The 13223-nt window shown below is 48.7% G+C and overlaps 1 protein-coding gene across 1 annotated transcript in view; it reads right to left on the bottom strand.

The window, feature by feature from the left end:
- Window positions 1–13223, bottom strand: part of LIPH (lipase H) — a 29967-nt gene that overhangs the window by 15950 nt on the left and 794 nt on the right. Inside the window, 2 exon segments of the mRNA XM_075004592.1 lie at window positions 6612–6720; window positions 8235–8602. Of these exon segments, the coding sequence (XP_074860693.1) occupies window positions 6612–6720; window positions 8235–8602 (477 nt within the window).

Genomic DNA, 13223 nt, shown 5'->3' with positions numbered 1-13223 from the left:
GAAGGTTTTGAAGCGGAAATCTTTCTACTGTGGTCCAAGAATTCACAACTGCTGGCTGCCTTGAATGCATTGCTGAAGTGGAGTAGTGGTTTCAGACTCGTAAGACCAGCACACACTGGTGGGACTACATCATTTTGGAGCGCTGGGATGATGAGCAGTGGTTGCAGAACTTTTGCATGTGTATGTCTACTTTTATGGAACTTTGTGATGTGCTGGCGTCTGCCCCTATACACAGGAACACAAGAATGCGTCTGGATTTAACAGTTCAGATGCAAGTGGTAATTGCTCTGTGGAAGTTTGCAATGCCCAACAGTTACTGATCAGTGGCAAATCAGTTTGGGGGTGGGCAGATCTACAGTGTGGGGCCTTGGTGATGCAGGTAGCCAACGCAATTTGTTGGCATTGCTTCAGAAAGACTGTGACCCTGGGAGATGTACAGGCTATAGCGAATGACTTTGCTGGCCAGGGTTTCCCAACTGTGGTGGGGCAATAGATGGCACACACATCCCCATCATGACCCTGGCCCACCTCGCCTCTGAGTATATAAACAGAAAGGGGTACTTCTCCATGGTTTTGCAGTGTTGGTAGATCACAAAGGTTGTTTCACTGACATCAACGTGAAATGGTTTGGAAAAGAGAAGATTGAGGGGGGACATGATAGCAGTTTTCAGGTATCTAAAAGGGTGTCATAAGGCAGAGGGAGGGAACTTGTTCTTCCTTTCCTCTGAGGATAGAACAAGAGGCAATGGACTGAAATTGCAGCAGGGGAGGTTCAGGTTGGACATTAGGAAAAAGTTCCTAACTGTCAGGGTGATCAAACACTGGAACGAATTGCTAAGGGAGGTGGTAGAATCTCCATCACTGGAGATATTTAAGAAGAGGTTAGATAGATGGCTTTCAGGGATGGTCTAGAAAGTGCTTGGTCCTGCCATGAGGGCAGGGGGCTGGACTCGATGGCCTCTCGAGGTCCCTTCCAGTCCTACTCTTCTATGATTCTATGATTCTATGGTTGGGGAAAGTTCACGATGTGCACATCTTCAAGAATTCTGGGCTGCACAGAAAGCTCAAGGATGGGACTTTTCTCCTAGACCGGAAGATCAAGATTGGTGACATGGAGATGCCTAATTGTAATACTGGGTGACCCTGCTTACCCTCTGCTCCCTTGCCTCATGAAACCCTACACAGGAGCCCTGGACTGCAGCAAGGAAAACTTCAATCAAAGACTCAGCAAGTGCAGAATGGCAGTTAAATGCACCTTTGGCCATTTAAAAGCAAGGTTCAGATGCCTATTGGGCCATTTGGACCTTTATGAAACTAATGTCTCCACCATGATTATAATATGCATTATTTTGCACAACATTTGTGAATTCAGGCAGGAGAATTTCCTGAACGCCTGGAATTCTGAGGCTGAAGCCATGAGCAGAGCTTACTTGCAGCTGCCTACACAGCCATTCACCAGTAACCATGCTGAAGTAGCAGCAATCAGGGACGCTTTAAAAACTAGCTTCATGAATGGTCTGCCACACATATGATAACAATGTATTTCACTGTTGTAATAACAGCCAGCCCCCACTCACCAAACTGATTTGTGCTCCCCACCAAATGTGAACCAATAAATCAGACTGTGTCTTACAAGCATCCTTTTACTTGGTGGGAGGGAGTTAAGTTGTGGGCAGAAGAATGGATGCAGAAGTAGGGTTATTTTCCTAAAAAAGGGCAGCTGTGCTATCAACCCTCTCTACCCCCACCTGGGTGCCTCTGCCATGAGTCCTCTGTGGACCTTGGCGTAGCAGCGGGCAGCTGTGCTATTGGCCTTCTCCACCCTCACCTGGGCACCTCTGCCATGAGTCCTCTGTGGAACTTGGCATAGTGGTGGGCAGCTTGTGATGTCAGCCATCTCCACCCCTGTCCAGGTGCCTCTGCCACAAGACCTCTGTGGACCTTGGTGTAGTCGTGGGCAGCTGTGTTCTCAGCCCTCTCCATCCCCACCCAGCTACCTTTGCCATGAGTCCTCTGCGGACCTTGGTGTAGCAGCAGGCAGCTGTGCTATCAGCCTTCTCCATGCCGCCTAGAGGCCTCTGCCATGAGTCCTCTGAGGACCTTGGCATAGTGGCAGACAGCTGGGCTTTCAGCCCTTCCCACCCCCTCCTGGCTCCTTGCAATGATGTGTGCACCCTACCACTCGTGCATGCCAAAAATCACAAATCAAAAATCAAAAGAATGAGTCTATTTTGGGGGAAGAGAGGTTTAAGTGGAAGGGAAAAGAAGCATAGTCAAGGGTGGTGGAATAGCTTTTTGCAGTGGCCTGTGGGGCTAGAGACTTGGGCCTGTAGTGTCAGGCTGCCCTTGCCCTCCCTCCCCTCACTCGGGGATCTTGACGATGGGGCCTGGGTGACCTGTCTTCATGGGACTCCCAACTGCTGCATTGGGAACCCCTCTGCAGCTCCAGCATGGAGTGCAGGAGCTCCGTTTGGTTGCTCACTGCCGTTATAAGCTTTGCCGTGTCCTCCCTCTGATTTGCCGCTTGCTGGGAGTCAAGCATACTCTGCCACCACGGTGCTGTACTCTGCCACTGCTCAGCTGTACTCTGCCACCATGGTGCTGTACTCTGCCACTGCTCAGCTGTACTCTGCCACCATGGTGCTGTACTCTGCCACCATGGTGCTGTACTCTGCCACTGCTCAGCTGTACTCTGCCACCATGGTGCTGTACTCTGCCACCACGGTGCTGTACTCTGCCACTGCTCAGCTGTACTCTGCCACCGCTCAGCTGTACTCTGTCACCACGGTGCTGTACTCTGGCACCGCTCAGCTGTACTCTGTCACCACGGTGCTGTACTCTGCCACTGCTCAGCTGTACTCTGCCACCATGGTGCTGTACTCTGCCACCATGGTGCTGTACTCTGCCACTGCTCGGCTGTACTCTGCCACCATGGTGCTGTACTCTGCCACCACGGTGCTGTACTCTGCCACTGCTCGGCTGTACTTTGCCACCGCTCAGCTGTACTCTGTCACCACGGTGCTGTACTCTTCCACTGCTCAGCTGTACTCTGCCACCACGGTGCTGTACTCTGCCACTGCTCAGCTGTACTCTGCCACTGCTCAGCTGTACTCTGCCACCATGGTGCTGTACTCTGACACCGCTCAGCTGTACTCTGCCACCACGGTGCTGTACTCTGCCACCGCTCAGCTGTACTCTGCCACCACGGTGCTGTACTCTGCCACCACCGTGCTGTACTCTGCCATCACTGTGCTGTCTCCCTTTTCGTGTCACTGATTTCTGCTTCAGACCACTCCATATGCGGCAGGATCAGATCCTGCGTGGATTTTTTTTGCTTCCTCACCTTGTCTCCCACGCTGGGCGTGACAGCTGTAAAGTGAAGGTTAAAACTGAGATACAATTCACACTAAGCCCTTACCCATGGAATGAATGGCTCTCTGTCTGTACTACCAGGGAGAGTTTCTTTTTGCAAGGCCACTTAAGGCTTATTAAGGATGGGATTCAAAGCGTGCATTGCACAAGCCGTCATTTACCATCATTGATCCAGGATATTTCGTTGTGGACACGCTAAGCTGTTGTCTGCTTTCTGGAGAGGATGGGGGTGACTGCAAGGAAGGGTGAGCCATGTATTATCCTGGAGTAGGGGAAAATCTTTTTAAGCCATTTCTGGAGCAATCCTCTGCAAGGAGCAAGGCCTGCAGAGACTGGCAGCCATGTGGCAAGGGGGGGATGGTTGGGAAGGGTTTGATTCCAGCCGCATGGACAGCTGGGTGAGGAGGAATCCCTGTAAAATGAAAAAAATGTTGGGGCAAAGGGACTTGGTGGGGGAGAAGGCCCAGAGAGCCTGCCAACTGCATGGGGAGTCGGGGAGACAGAGCACCCGCCAGGCACGTAATGTGGCTGTGCAATCCGGGGAAATCTAAAAGAGCAGGAAGCACTGCAAAAAAAATCCAATCCAAAATCCCATGCTTCTGTAGGTTGCCAAAGAAGACATCACCCTTCTAAAACTAACAGATATCCGCAAGGAAGAGCTGCTCATCCTGTGTGACCACAAGCCTGGAAAATTTGCCAAAATGCTGTGTGATGCCATGACACCAGATCTCTATCTGGTGGCCTGGCATGGCAAGGTGTGCTATTGTGGAAGATGTAATAAGTCAGGACTGCCCAAAATCCTGGTGCAAAAAATACAAGAGTGCCTGGATGAGGCCTTTGAGGAGATTTCCAAAAAGGATAAGCACTCCCTCCCCAGAAATATTAACATGCTGTTCTGAGGGGCACAGATCCATAGAAAGCCTGTACCTAGACCCATTCCTATACCTATATCCACCTGCAATCTGCTTCTAGCATTCAGAAAAAGATACTCACCAGAACAGCTTGGTCCTGGGGGCTCCGGGACCAGCATAGAGGGGACCGGCATAGGAGGAACCTGTGGCGGGGGGACCAGTTCCAGCTCTAGGATCAAGAGGTCTGGGCTGTCAGGAAGAACTTCCTCAGGCCCCTGCTGATGCCCCCATCCTCTTCTCCATTGACCTCTTCCTCCTGGCCCCCCTGCTCCTCTCGGCTCACCCTCTACTCCAGACCAGGGCCTCCACAACAGTCATAATGAAGAGTGGGCAACGTGGTGGGGTCCCCCGAAAGAAGCATGTGCAACTGTTCATAATAGGGCAGGCCTATGGAGATGACCCAGAACACCAGTTGACTTCCTGGACTCTGTGATAGGCCTGCCGGAGTCCTTTCACCTTCACCAGCATTGCATAGAGTCCTGGGAGTAACCTCTGGCGATCAGCAACTGCGAGAGCTTATCATACATGTTTGTATTTCTGTTGGCCACCCTAAGTCTCCTTGCCACTGGTTCATCTCCCCAAAGTGCAAGAAGATCAAGAATTTCCTGATGGCTCCACGCTGGAGCTCTCTCGTGAGACTGAGAACAATTTGAATGCTCATGATTGACAGAGGTGGCCAGTGATGCGATGGCTACCGATGCAACGTGGTGCAACGTGATGGGTAAAAGAAATTTTTCATTATGGGCACCCTTTATATTTCAAGGACTGGGTGCTGATGAATTCAAATTTGCAGGCTTCCTGTGACGTTCTTCCTGCGCACCTGGAAAGCAGCAGCCATAGCTGGAGGGTAACTGCATAGCTTTGTGGTATGCATACGTGAGACTTCTGGAGGCTTATAAATTTGATTTTAAGACACGGTGCTTCCACACTGTCCTTTATTTGGAATTTGAAATTTGAACTTGATGCTACACCCAGCCAGTTCTGACGATATTACGATATCGATATTAGTGCTCCCTAACTTGAACTAGTGGGATTTACGGTGAAGACAGTGAAGTTTTAATATTGTGCTAACTGCCTTAAATTCGAATTTATCTCGTAGTGTAGATTTAGCCTGAGTTTAATCTGCTTCAGAGAGTGCCCCAGGCTTTTAATATTTTTGGCATGTAGCTGACGGGCTCGCTAAATCTGTCCTGAGGGGCTACTGTGCTGCATGGCCAAGAAAGATAAATGAACTAAATTTAACCTTTAGGGACAAACTGGTAGAGAATGTTTGTGTGTATATTGTTAGGGGTTAACAATGTGATCAAATGGTTCCTCTCTAGACTGGATTCATCTCTCATTGAAGTGGATAGGAAATCATCTGTGCATGAGGGACAACCGTCTTACACTAATCTGTATTGCTAATTACCGATGTTTGGAAGATAGGTCTGCTTGGAAGTCTCCATGATTGCCTATCACATGCTCAAGAACCTGCTAGAAAACTGTAAAAAGACCCATGAGACCTGATCTTTTTTCTCTCAGATCTGCCTGATGCTTTATCAGTGAAAGCTTCACGGTGTAAGATTTGCAGTCTCCAAGGCTACTTGGATCCAGCCTGAAATATTGGACATTGGACTATAAGCTGTGGACTAATTCTGACAGAACGCTTTGCAACTACAAAGGTCACCATCTATACTGTGAGTCAGACTGCAGAACTGTACTCATGTCTAGTATTCATATTGATTTTTTAAGTTGTACTCTCTCTCTCTCTCTCTCTCTCTCTTTTTTAAACATTTTAGTTTAGTTAATAAGAATTGCCTGTAAGCATGAACTTGGGGTAAGAGCTGAAATATTCTTTGTTCTGGGAGGTAAAGTGTCTGATCCTTTGAGAATGGTAGAACTTTATTTGACTTGGGTGTCTGGAAGGAGGCATAATGCAGGTGTTTTAAGGGAACTGTGTGGTTGGCTTCAAGGTATTATAGAAGCTCTTTCAGGCTGGCTTGGTAAATCTAAGTATTGAAACAACTGCCCTGAGGGCCAGTTGCTCCCCAGTTTTGGTGGAATGGCTTTTCCATTCTTTGCGGTTGGCTACCCTGGCACATGGGCACAGTCACCAGGAATAACTTTGCATCTCCGGGAGGGTCCTTGCACCTGACCCTTTAGCATAAGGCCCATCTGTGAAGTCATGCTTTCTGCATTCAGAACACAGGCCTGGCTCTCACTCACTAACGTTCACAGCACTCCTGGGGGCTCACCGTGAAAAGTGTTCTTCAGCGCATGGGTAAACTGAGGCAGGGCGCAGAAGTGATTTGCCCACGACTGAGAGCAGAGATTGGGAAAGGTGCTTACCTGTAATTCTCCCAAGTTTGCCATTATACATCTGTCCCACAAACCCGGAGATATGTGCTCCAAGACTAATTCCTATCATATAAATAGAGTTGAGCGATGCTCCGTCAGCCTGCAATTTAAAAGACGCTTATGATCATAGGTTACAGAAATGTCAAACATGTAACAAACATCAAGTGTGGGAAAAGGCCACCCAGCTGGTTCCAGAGGTAATGTACATAACCTGTCCTAATTTTACCTGCCACTGCTTCTCTTTTCCCAGCACAAATGGAGGGGTCTCTTGAGACATCGAACCCCATGGAAATGCCACAGAAATTAGACCGCTCTCACCCACTGAGGTTTTTGCCCTGGTGAGGTATCTCCTGTTCAACCCTCCTTGGTGATGTGACTCTGATAGCTGAACAGTGCTTGTGCATGGGAACAGTGACTAGTGCTTCTGTCTGCAATGGCAGTACCAATAATTAATAATAAACCACCAGTGCCAGCATGTAGTTTCAGAAATGTATTGGCTAACTCAGATATCTTGCAGCTATTAACTAATCTGTGCAATATGTCACAGGTGCTCAGGTGAGACCAGTCCTCTATAGCAATGTTCTGCCCTGGACGCTTTTGGTACAAATTCTTCAGTCACGTCAATGTTTCCAGTCATCAGCGACCCACCAAGTGAGATCAATGAGACTGAAATGATCTTACAATGTTTGGTCACAGTAAGATTGTAAAATAGCTTTTAACATGCTAAACAAAGTAAATTCATCTTTTCATTCATGGTTTTTTCACTTTGTGTGTTGGGACCCGAGGTTTCATTGGAAAAAGGCTGCTTGGGGTTGAGACTTATCAGCATTATCTGGATAGTGGGAAGTCAGGGGACCTGTAGGGTATGGATAACCCTGAATTAGTCACCAGTGTCATGGTTACCAATATGAGGCTGTTTCCTACCTGTAGGGGAAATGTTGCTCAGAACACCTTCATATCCACTCTGCACAGAACATTCAGTTCCCCTCTTTGCATGGAGACACTTCTTAAGTGCATGTAATTCAGTGTGGAGGTCTCCACTATCATCTCATGCATATTTCCTTTGTTATCCAAGCTCATAGCTTCGTGTTTAAAACTTTTAATCCCCACCCTGATGTGAACTGAACTAAAATACAGTGTCTCAGGGACACTTTTTGAAAGGGCTTCAACCAATCCTGTAATTTCAGATGTCCGACTTTAGGCTCTTAACTTCTGGGACTTCTGGACAGTACGGAGGTGCCCCCAAAACTAACTGGTGCATGCTAGTCACCTGTGAGACATCCAGCTGCCTGGTCTGTGTGTTCAAATGTGCGCCTGCAAATCTGAGGTCTGGAGCCCTTGAAAGCAAATCCTTAGAGTTCTGTGTACAGACATGTGGGTGCCTCCAATTAGAGGCTTTTAAAATAATATTGATACTCCAGGTTTAGACCGAACAATGCTTTAAGAAGTTGACATGCAAAGTCAAAGTAAAGATTTTGGCACTGCATATATTTCAGTTTACAATTGTTAATTCCTCTCTTTAAAGAACAATTTGCTTTCCCAAAGACTCTGTAGTATGAAAATACTTCCTTTACTCTGTTAACACTGCACAATTATTGCAAACATCCAACTCACCAGCATTTGGTCTATAAGTGTCTTTAAGAATTCAGCCACTTTTTTAGTATTGGTAGAAGCCCTGTGATAGAGCAGAGTTGTAGCCCCGCGGTTCCAATCTACAACAATTATGTTGATGTCTTCCACAGAGAGCAAGAGCTGTACTGCACCTTGTATCCAGATGGGGGGTGAACCCGTGGGTCTGTAGCCATGCACAATGAGGATGGTTTTCCTGGTCACATTCAGATACTTTGAGCTGGCTGAACTGAGCGTTTCAGCACAGTTCTGGTTTTGTCTCGTGTACAGCATGAGTTTCACTTTCAAGTCCGTGCCAGCCAAAGCACTGCTTATACTGAGCTGCGTAAAAGCCGGACATACTTCTTCTGTGCCTGAAAACGGGGTGGCAGGTCATTATTAGTCAGACAGGAGGCAGTAAACTTCTCTGCCTTCTTCCTCCATCGGCCCAGGCAAGAGAGCAGGATTTTCTCGGCCCGTCCCATCCCTTTGGGTCCCTTTTCCCCTCAGTCCCTGGGGCCATGACGGGATCTCAGCTGTACCTGCATCATTAGGATGAGAGCCTTGGCCTGGAGCCAATGGCATAGCGCTCACACTCTCCCACTATCTTTCCACTGTCCCTAGCTCTGCGTATACACCTCTTTTCTTCATTCTCTCTGAAGCCCCTGGCTTTGGCCACAGTTGGAAGCCAGGACGCTGAGCCAGATGGACCATTGGTTTGACCAAGTGCGGTCATTTTCATATGTTCCCACCACCACTGTGGCACCTGAGTGCCCGCCCCGCTACAATGTAAAGATCAGAGCCCTTGTAAGCCCAACTCGTTGTATGTTAGGACAAGGACATGCCACCCAGTAAGCACACTTGAGCACTGCAGTCTGACAGCAATATTAACCGCTTCCTTGACCTGCTGATAAAAGACTCAGCCAAATTCAGGTGAGGTGCGAGTGGGCCCAACCCCAGTTAGCGAATGATGACCCTGAGACATTTGTGGTCACCTTTGGGAGGTTAGGATAGCAAGACCAGCAGGCTGGGGAAACGAGAACACAACTACCAGTGCCACACAAATGTTGATGATGCAACTCACCCATGACATCCCTGGGCATTAGGGGTGGGAGAAGATACTGTCCTGGGTAATGGCCCACTTCGCTCCCAGATTCCATCAGGAATTGAGGAAATACTGAGCTACCCCCAAAGGTTCTGCTAGTTCCTTCATCACTGATCGAGGCACCCTTTGGGAGAACTTGGATGGACACAGGCCTCTACACAAGAGCGTTGCTGGGTACCAGTACATCCTGGTAGCTTTGACTGTGTGACCTGGTATCTGGAGGTTCTTTCCTTTCTCACAACGAAGGCACCAGAACTTATGAGACCTTTTTCATGTGTGTTGTACCTTTGTGAGATATTAACCAATCCAGAGACCAGCTCTGCCTTGCCACTGAGGCAAGGGTTGTGCTCTCTTTGGAAGAGCAAATCCTTGAGAACACCTATGTACCAATCACAGACAGATGGTCTCACAGAGACTTAACAAAACCCTAGAAGAAATGCTAAAGCACTTCATCAGATCTGACCCAGGCCCTGGGCCCAACTGCTTCCACTGCTCTTATTTCACATAAGGGAACTCCCACAGGCCTCTGTGGGATTCTCCCCCGCCCTTTGAATTATTGTATGGTTATGAGTCTTAAGGGAACATCTTCAACAGCTGAGTCTATTTGCTAGTGAAAATCTACAGAAGGCACATCAGAGATAACAAGGTTGTAACTGAGGGGCATGGCTGAGTACCTTCCAGCTGGGAGACTGACTCCTATTACTGTTACTGTCAGCTGAGTTTAAATGAATGGCCTCTTGGAAGGATGCGTATGAGGTAGATAGACAAGTAAATCTGGTCAATTATGAAATTCAGTTAGTGGACAGAAGAAAAGCAATCAGAATCTACTATGTGGGTCTTCTCAGGCCCTGGAAAACTTGGAAAGCTTTGCTAATGACTCCTTCCCCTGTGAGACCCAAATTAGGCCCTCAAATTCATATCTGTTGGGATCAACAGATGTGGTGGCAAGTCTGAGATCCTGTCCTGGTCAGCGAGCACCAACTTCTCCCTAGTGACAGAACTTGGCCCACACGTTCTCCGCAATACCTAGAAAAACGCAGTTCATGCAATGCTAGCTGGAAACAATACCTGGACAACAAGGTTGTGAGAACCCTAGGTCACTGCAGAAAATGTGGGACAGTCTAATTTAACAATAATAGTTACTTTATAGTTTTTTCTATGGTGCCGTTCTTCCATAGCTCTCAGAATCATTTACCAAGGAAGATACACTTTATTTATTCCGATGCTGAGTGTACAAGGACTTGTGTCTGTGCTAGAGGAAGCAAAGGTGTGCAATTTTTGCTGGTTTGGTGCCTTAGGCCAGATCTACACTAGACTTTAAAGTTGACTGCAGCTATGGCCATGGCGTAGCTGGAATTGACTTATCCACAATCAACTTACCTGGCTCACTGAGGGAAGTTGATGTGAGAAACTCTCCCCATCAACCTCCCTTACTCCTCAAGGAACTGAGGAGTACCAGGGTCAACTGTTGACCCCTGATAGTTCAATTTCACGTGTCCCCACTAGGGGCGCAAAAGCGAACCATGGAAGACACACCCGTAGGCTATGTCTGCCCAGTCCAGGTCAGCAGACTTAGGCTGGGGGGGATTACGCCAGTGTTCTAGAAGTAGCTGTGTAGACAGCGCTTTGAAGGGGCAGCTTGGGCAAGGGTTCAGGCTCGGAAAGCTGTCCCCTCTTCAGGCCTCAGCACTCCAGCCTGAGGCGTAACTTCAGAGCACCGTCTACACCGCCATTGTTAGAGCAGCAGCACAAGCCCTACCAGCTCCAGGCTGCTGACAGGGGATGCTACGGGCCATGCAGATGTTGCCTTAGACTGTAAGCCAGTGGTGGGCAATCTGCAGCCACCAGCCACCTGCAGCCACTGGCCACCTGCAGCCCATCAGGGTAAGGTGTTAAGGGGGTGCGAGACATTTTGCTTATGTTGACCATCTGTAGGCATGGCCCTCTGCAGATCCCAGTGACCACGGTTCTCACTCCGTGGCCAATGTGAGCTCCAGGAAGTGGCGGACAGCATATCCCTATAGTCCACTGCTTTCCACAGCTCCCATTGGCAGGGAACGGTGAACCACAGCTGGGATTGCTGCCGGGGGCCTGTGCTCTGGATGATCGATGTCGGCAAAATGTCTCAGACTGCCAGTGGCTCATTCTGATGGGCTGCAGACAGGGATGATGCCTGGGGTGTGTGAGGGGTCACATGCACCCTGCACCCCGCACCTCCACTCAGCATGGCCCTGTTTCCGGCAAGCGTGGGGGCGGTCCCGTCCTGCCCCTGAAGTGGTGTAGTCCAAGAGCAGCGTCAACTGGAGCAGCTTGCGTGGTCCTCAGACCGTGTCATTCTGAGTGCAGGAAGGGACTACCCATGGAGGAAGAGGTGGGGCAGAGGGGGCTGAGAGGCTGCATGTGGCTAGTGCCGGCTTGGAGCCCCCCTACACCAGTTGCCATTGGCCTCACGTTTCCCACTACTGCAGTAAGCTCTCTGGGGGAAAGGTGTCCTTCTCAGTATAGCACTTAGCACAAGAGGGCACCAGTCATGCCTGGGCTCCCTAGGTTCCACCCCAGTACAAATATGTGCATAGTATTATATTTCGTCTTCTCATCATCATCATCATCATCAGCAGCAGCAGCAGCAGCAGCAGCAGCATAGCTATCAGGGAGCAGACAGGAACTTGGACTGAGAATTCCTACCACTCAGTGCAGAGTGCTATGCCTACCGCTTAACTTCGTGCTTCCCTACCTTACCTGTAGCCAGCGCTCAGACTCACTCAGGCAAGCCCTTTGCTGCATGCCACGGTCACCGGACCTATTCACCAGCCTCCAGGCAGCCAGTGTCTGTTAAAGATCATCTCCATGTTTGCTAATTAGCAGCACAGGAAACGTTTTAAAAAACCTTGTAAGTAGTTAGGTGGCGACTAGTAGAATTGTGCAACCAGGATTCGTACAGTCAGATTAATGCTCCAGGCTGGGGAGCCATTCTGAGCCTTCTTTGGTCATTTGCTACACCTGAGACTTAACCCTGTGAGGAATGTCAACGTCTGAGAGCTAGTAAGGGACAACTATTTCGCTCTAAATGCCAACAAATGCAGTGAGCCCTTAATCTGCTTGCTTTGGCCCTGGGTCTGAAACTTCCACACCAGTTCTCCGCCGCAGTTCCCAGTTCCTGGGGATTTAGCTTCATATACTATGAGACAAACCCAAGCTGAGACAGGCTCTGACCTGCTCTCTGAATGTGCCCACACCCACATTCTGGAGGAAGGGTAATTAAGTTTTTAAACTTCCCCAGGTATCTCTTTTCATGCATACAGGAACTGCCGAGAGGTGCAGTAGTTTTAATACTGCATGCTGGCACACGAAACAATCCCTGGACTTCCAAAAGGAAGTTCTGATGTCTCCATATCTTTCCTGCTTAATGGGTTATCTGCATGCACCTGTACTTCACAGCAAGCTGGAGTGTTTATCTACCCCACACCAGCCTGCCACAGATGTACTGTCCCGTGGACGGTCCCTTCCAGCACACATCAACAGTTCGTTACTGTATGTGGCTCTATTCTCTTTGAAATGGGACTAGATCAGAGCACGTTAACAAACAACTAATGTGTGTCAGCAGGTCCACAGCAGTTTGCACCAGCCTAATGCTGGGCAGAGTCACACTCCAGCTTGCTTCAGACACACTAATTGTGTAGCCAAACCCTAGGGTTATAATGTTGTGTTAGTACTGGCATTTCTACACTGTACCAGGTCCAGACTAATTTTATATTATATCATATATTAACCAACAAGGAGGCAGTACAGCCTAGTGGGTTGGACACCAGGCTTAGGAGACCTGGATTCAATTAACAGCTCTTCCGCTGACCTCGGGCAGGTCATTTTGTCTCTCTCTGTGCCTCAGTTTC

This window comes from Carettochelys insculpta, chromosome 10 (genome assembly GCF_033958435.1).
Source record: "Carettochelys insculpta isolate YL-2023 chromosome 10, ASM3395843v1, whole genome shotgun sequence".
Classification (NCBI taxonomy): Eukaryota; Metazoa; Chordata; order Testudines; family Carettochelyidae; genus Carettochelys; species Carettochelys insculpta.
The sequence above is the reverse complement of the archived record's forward strand: the minus strand, read 5'-3'. Positions and strand labels throughout refer to the sequence as shown.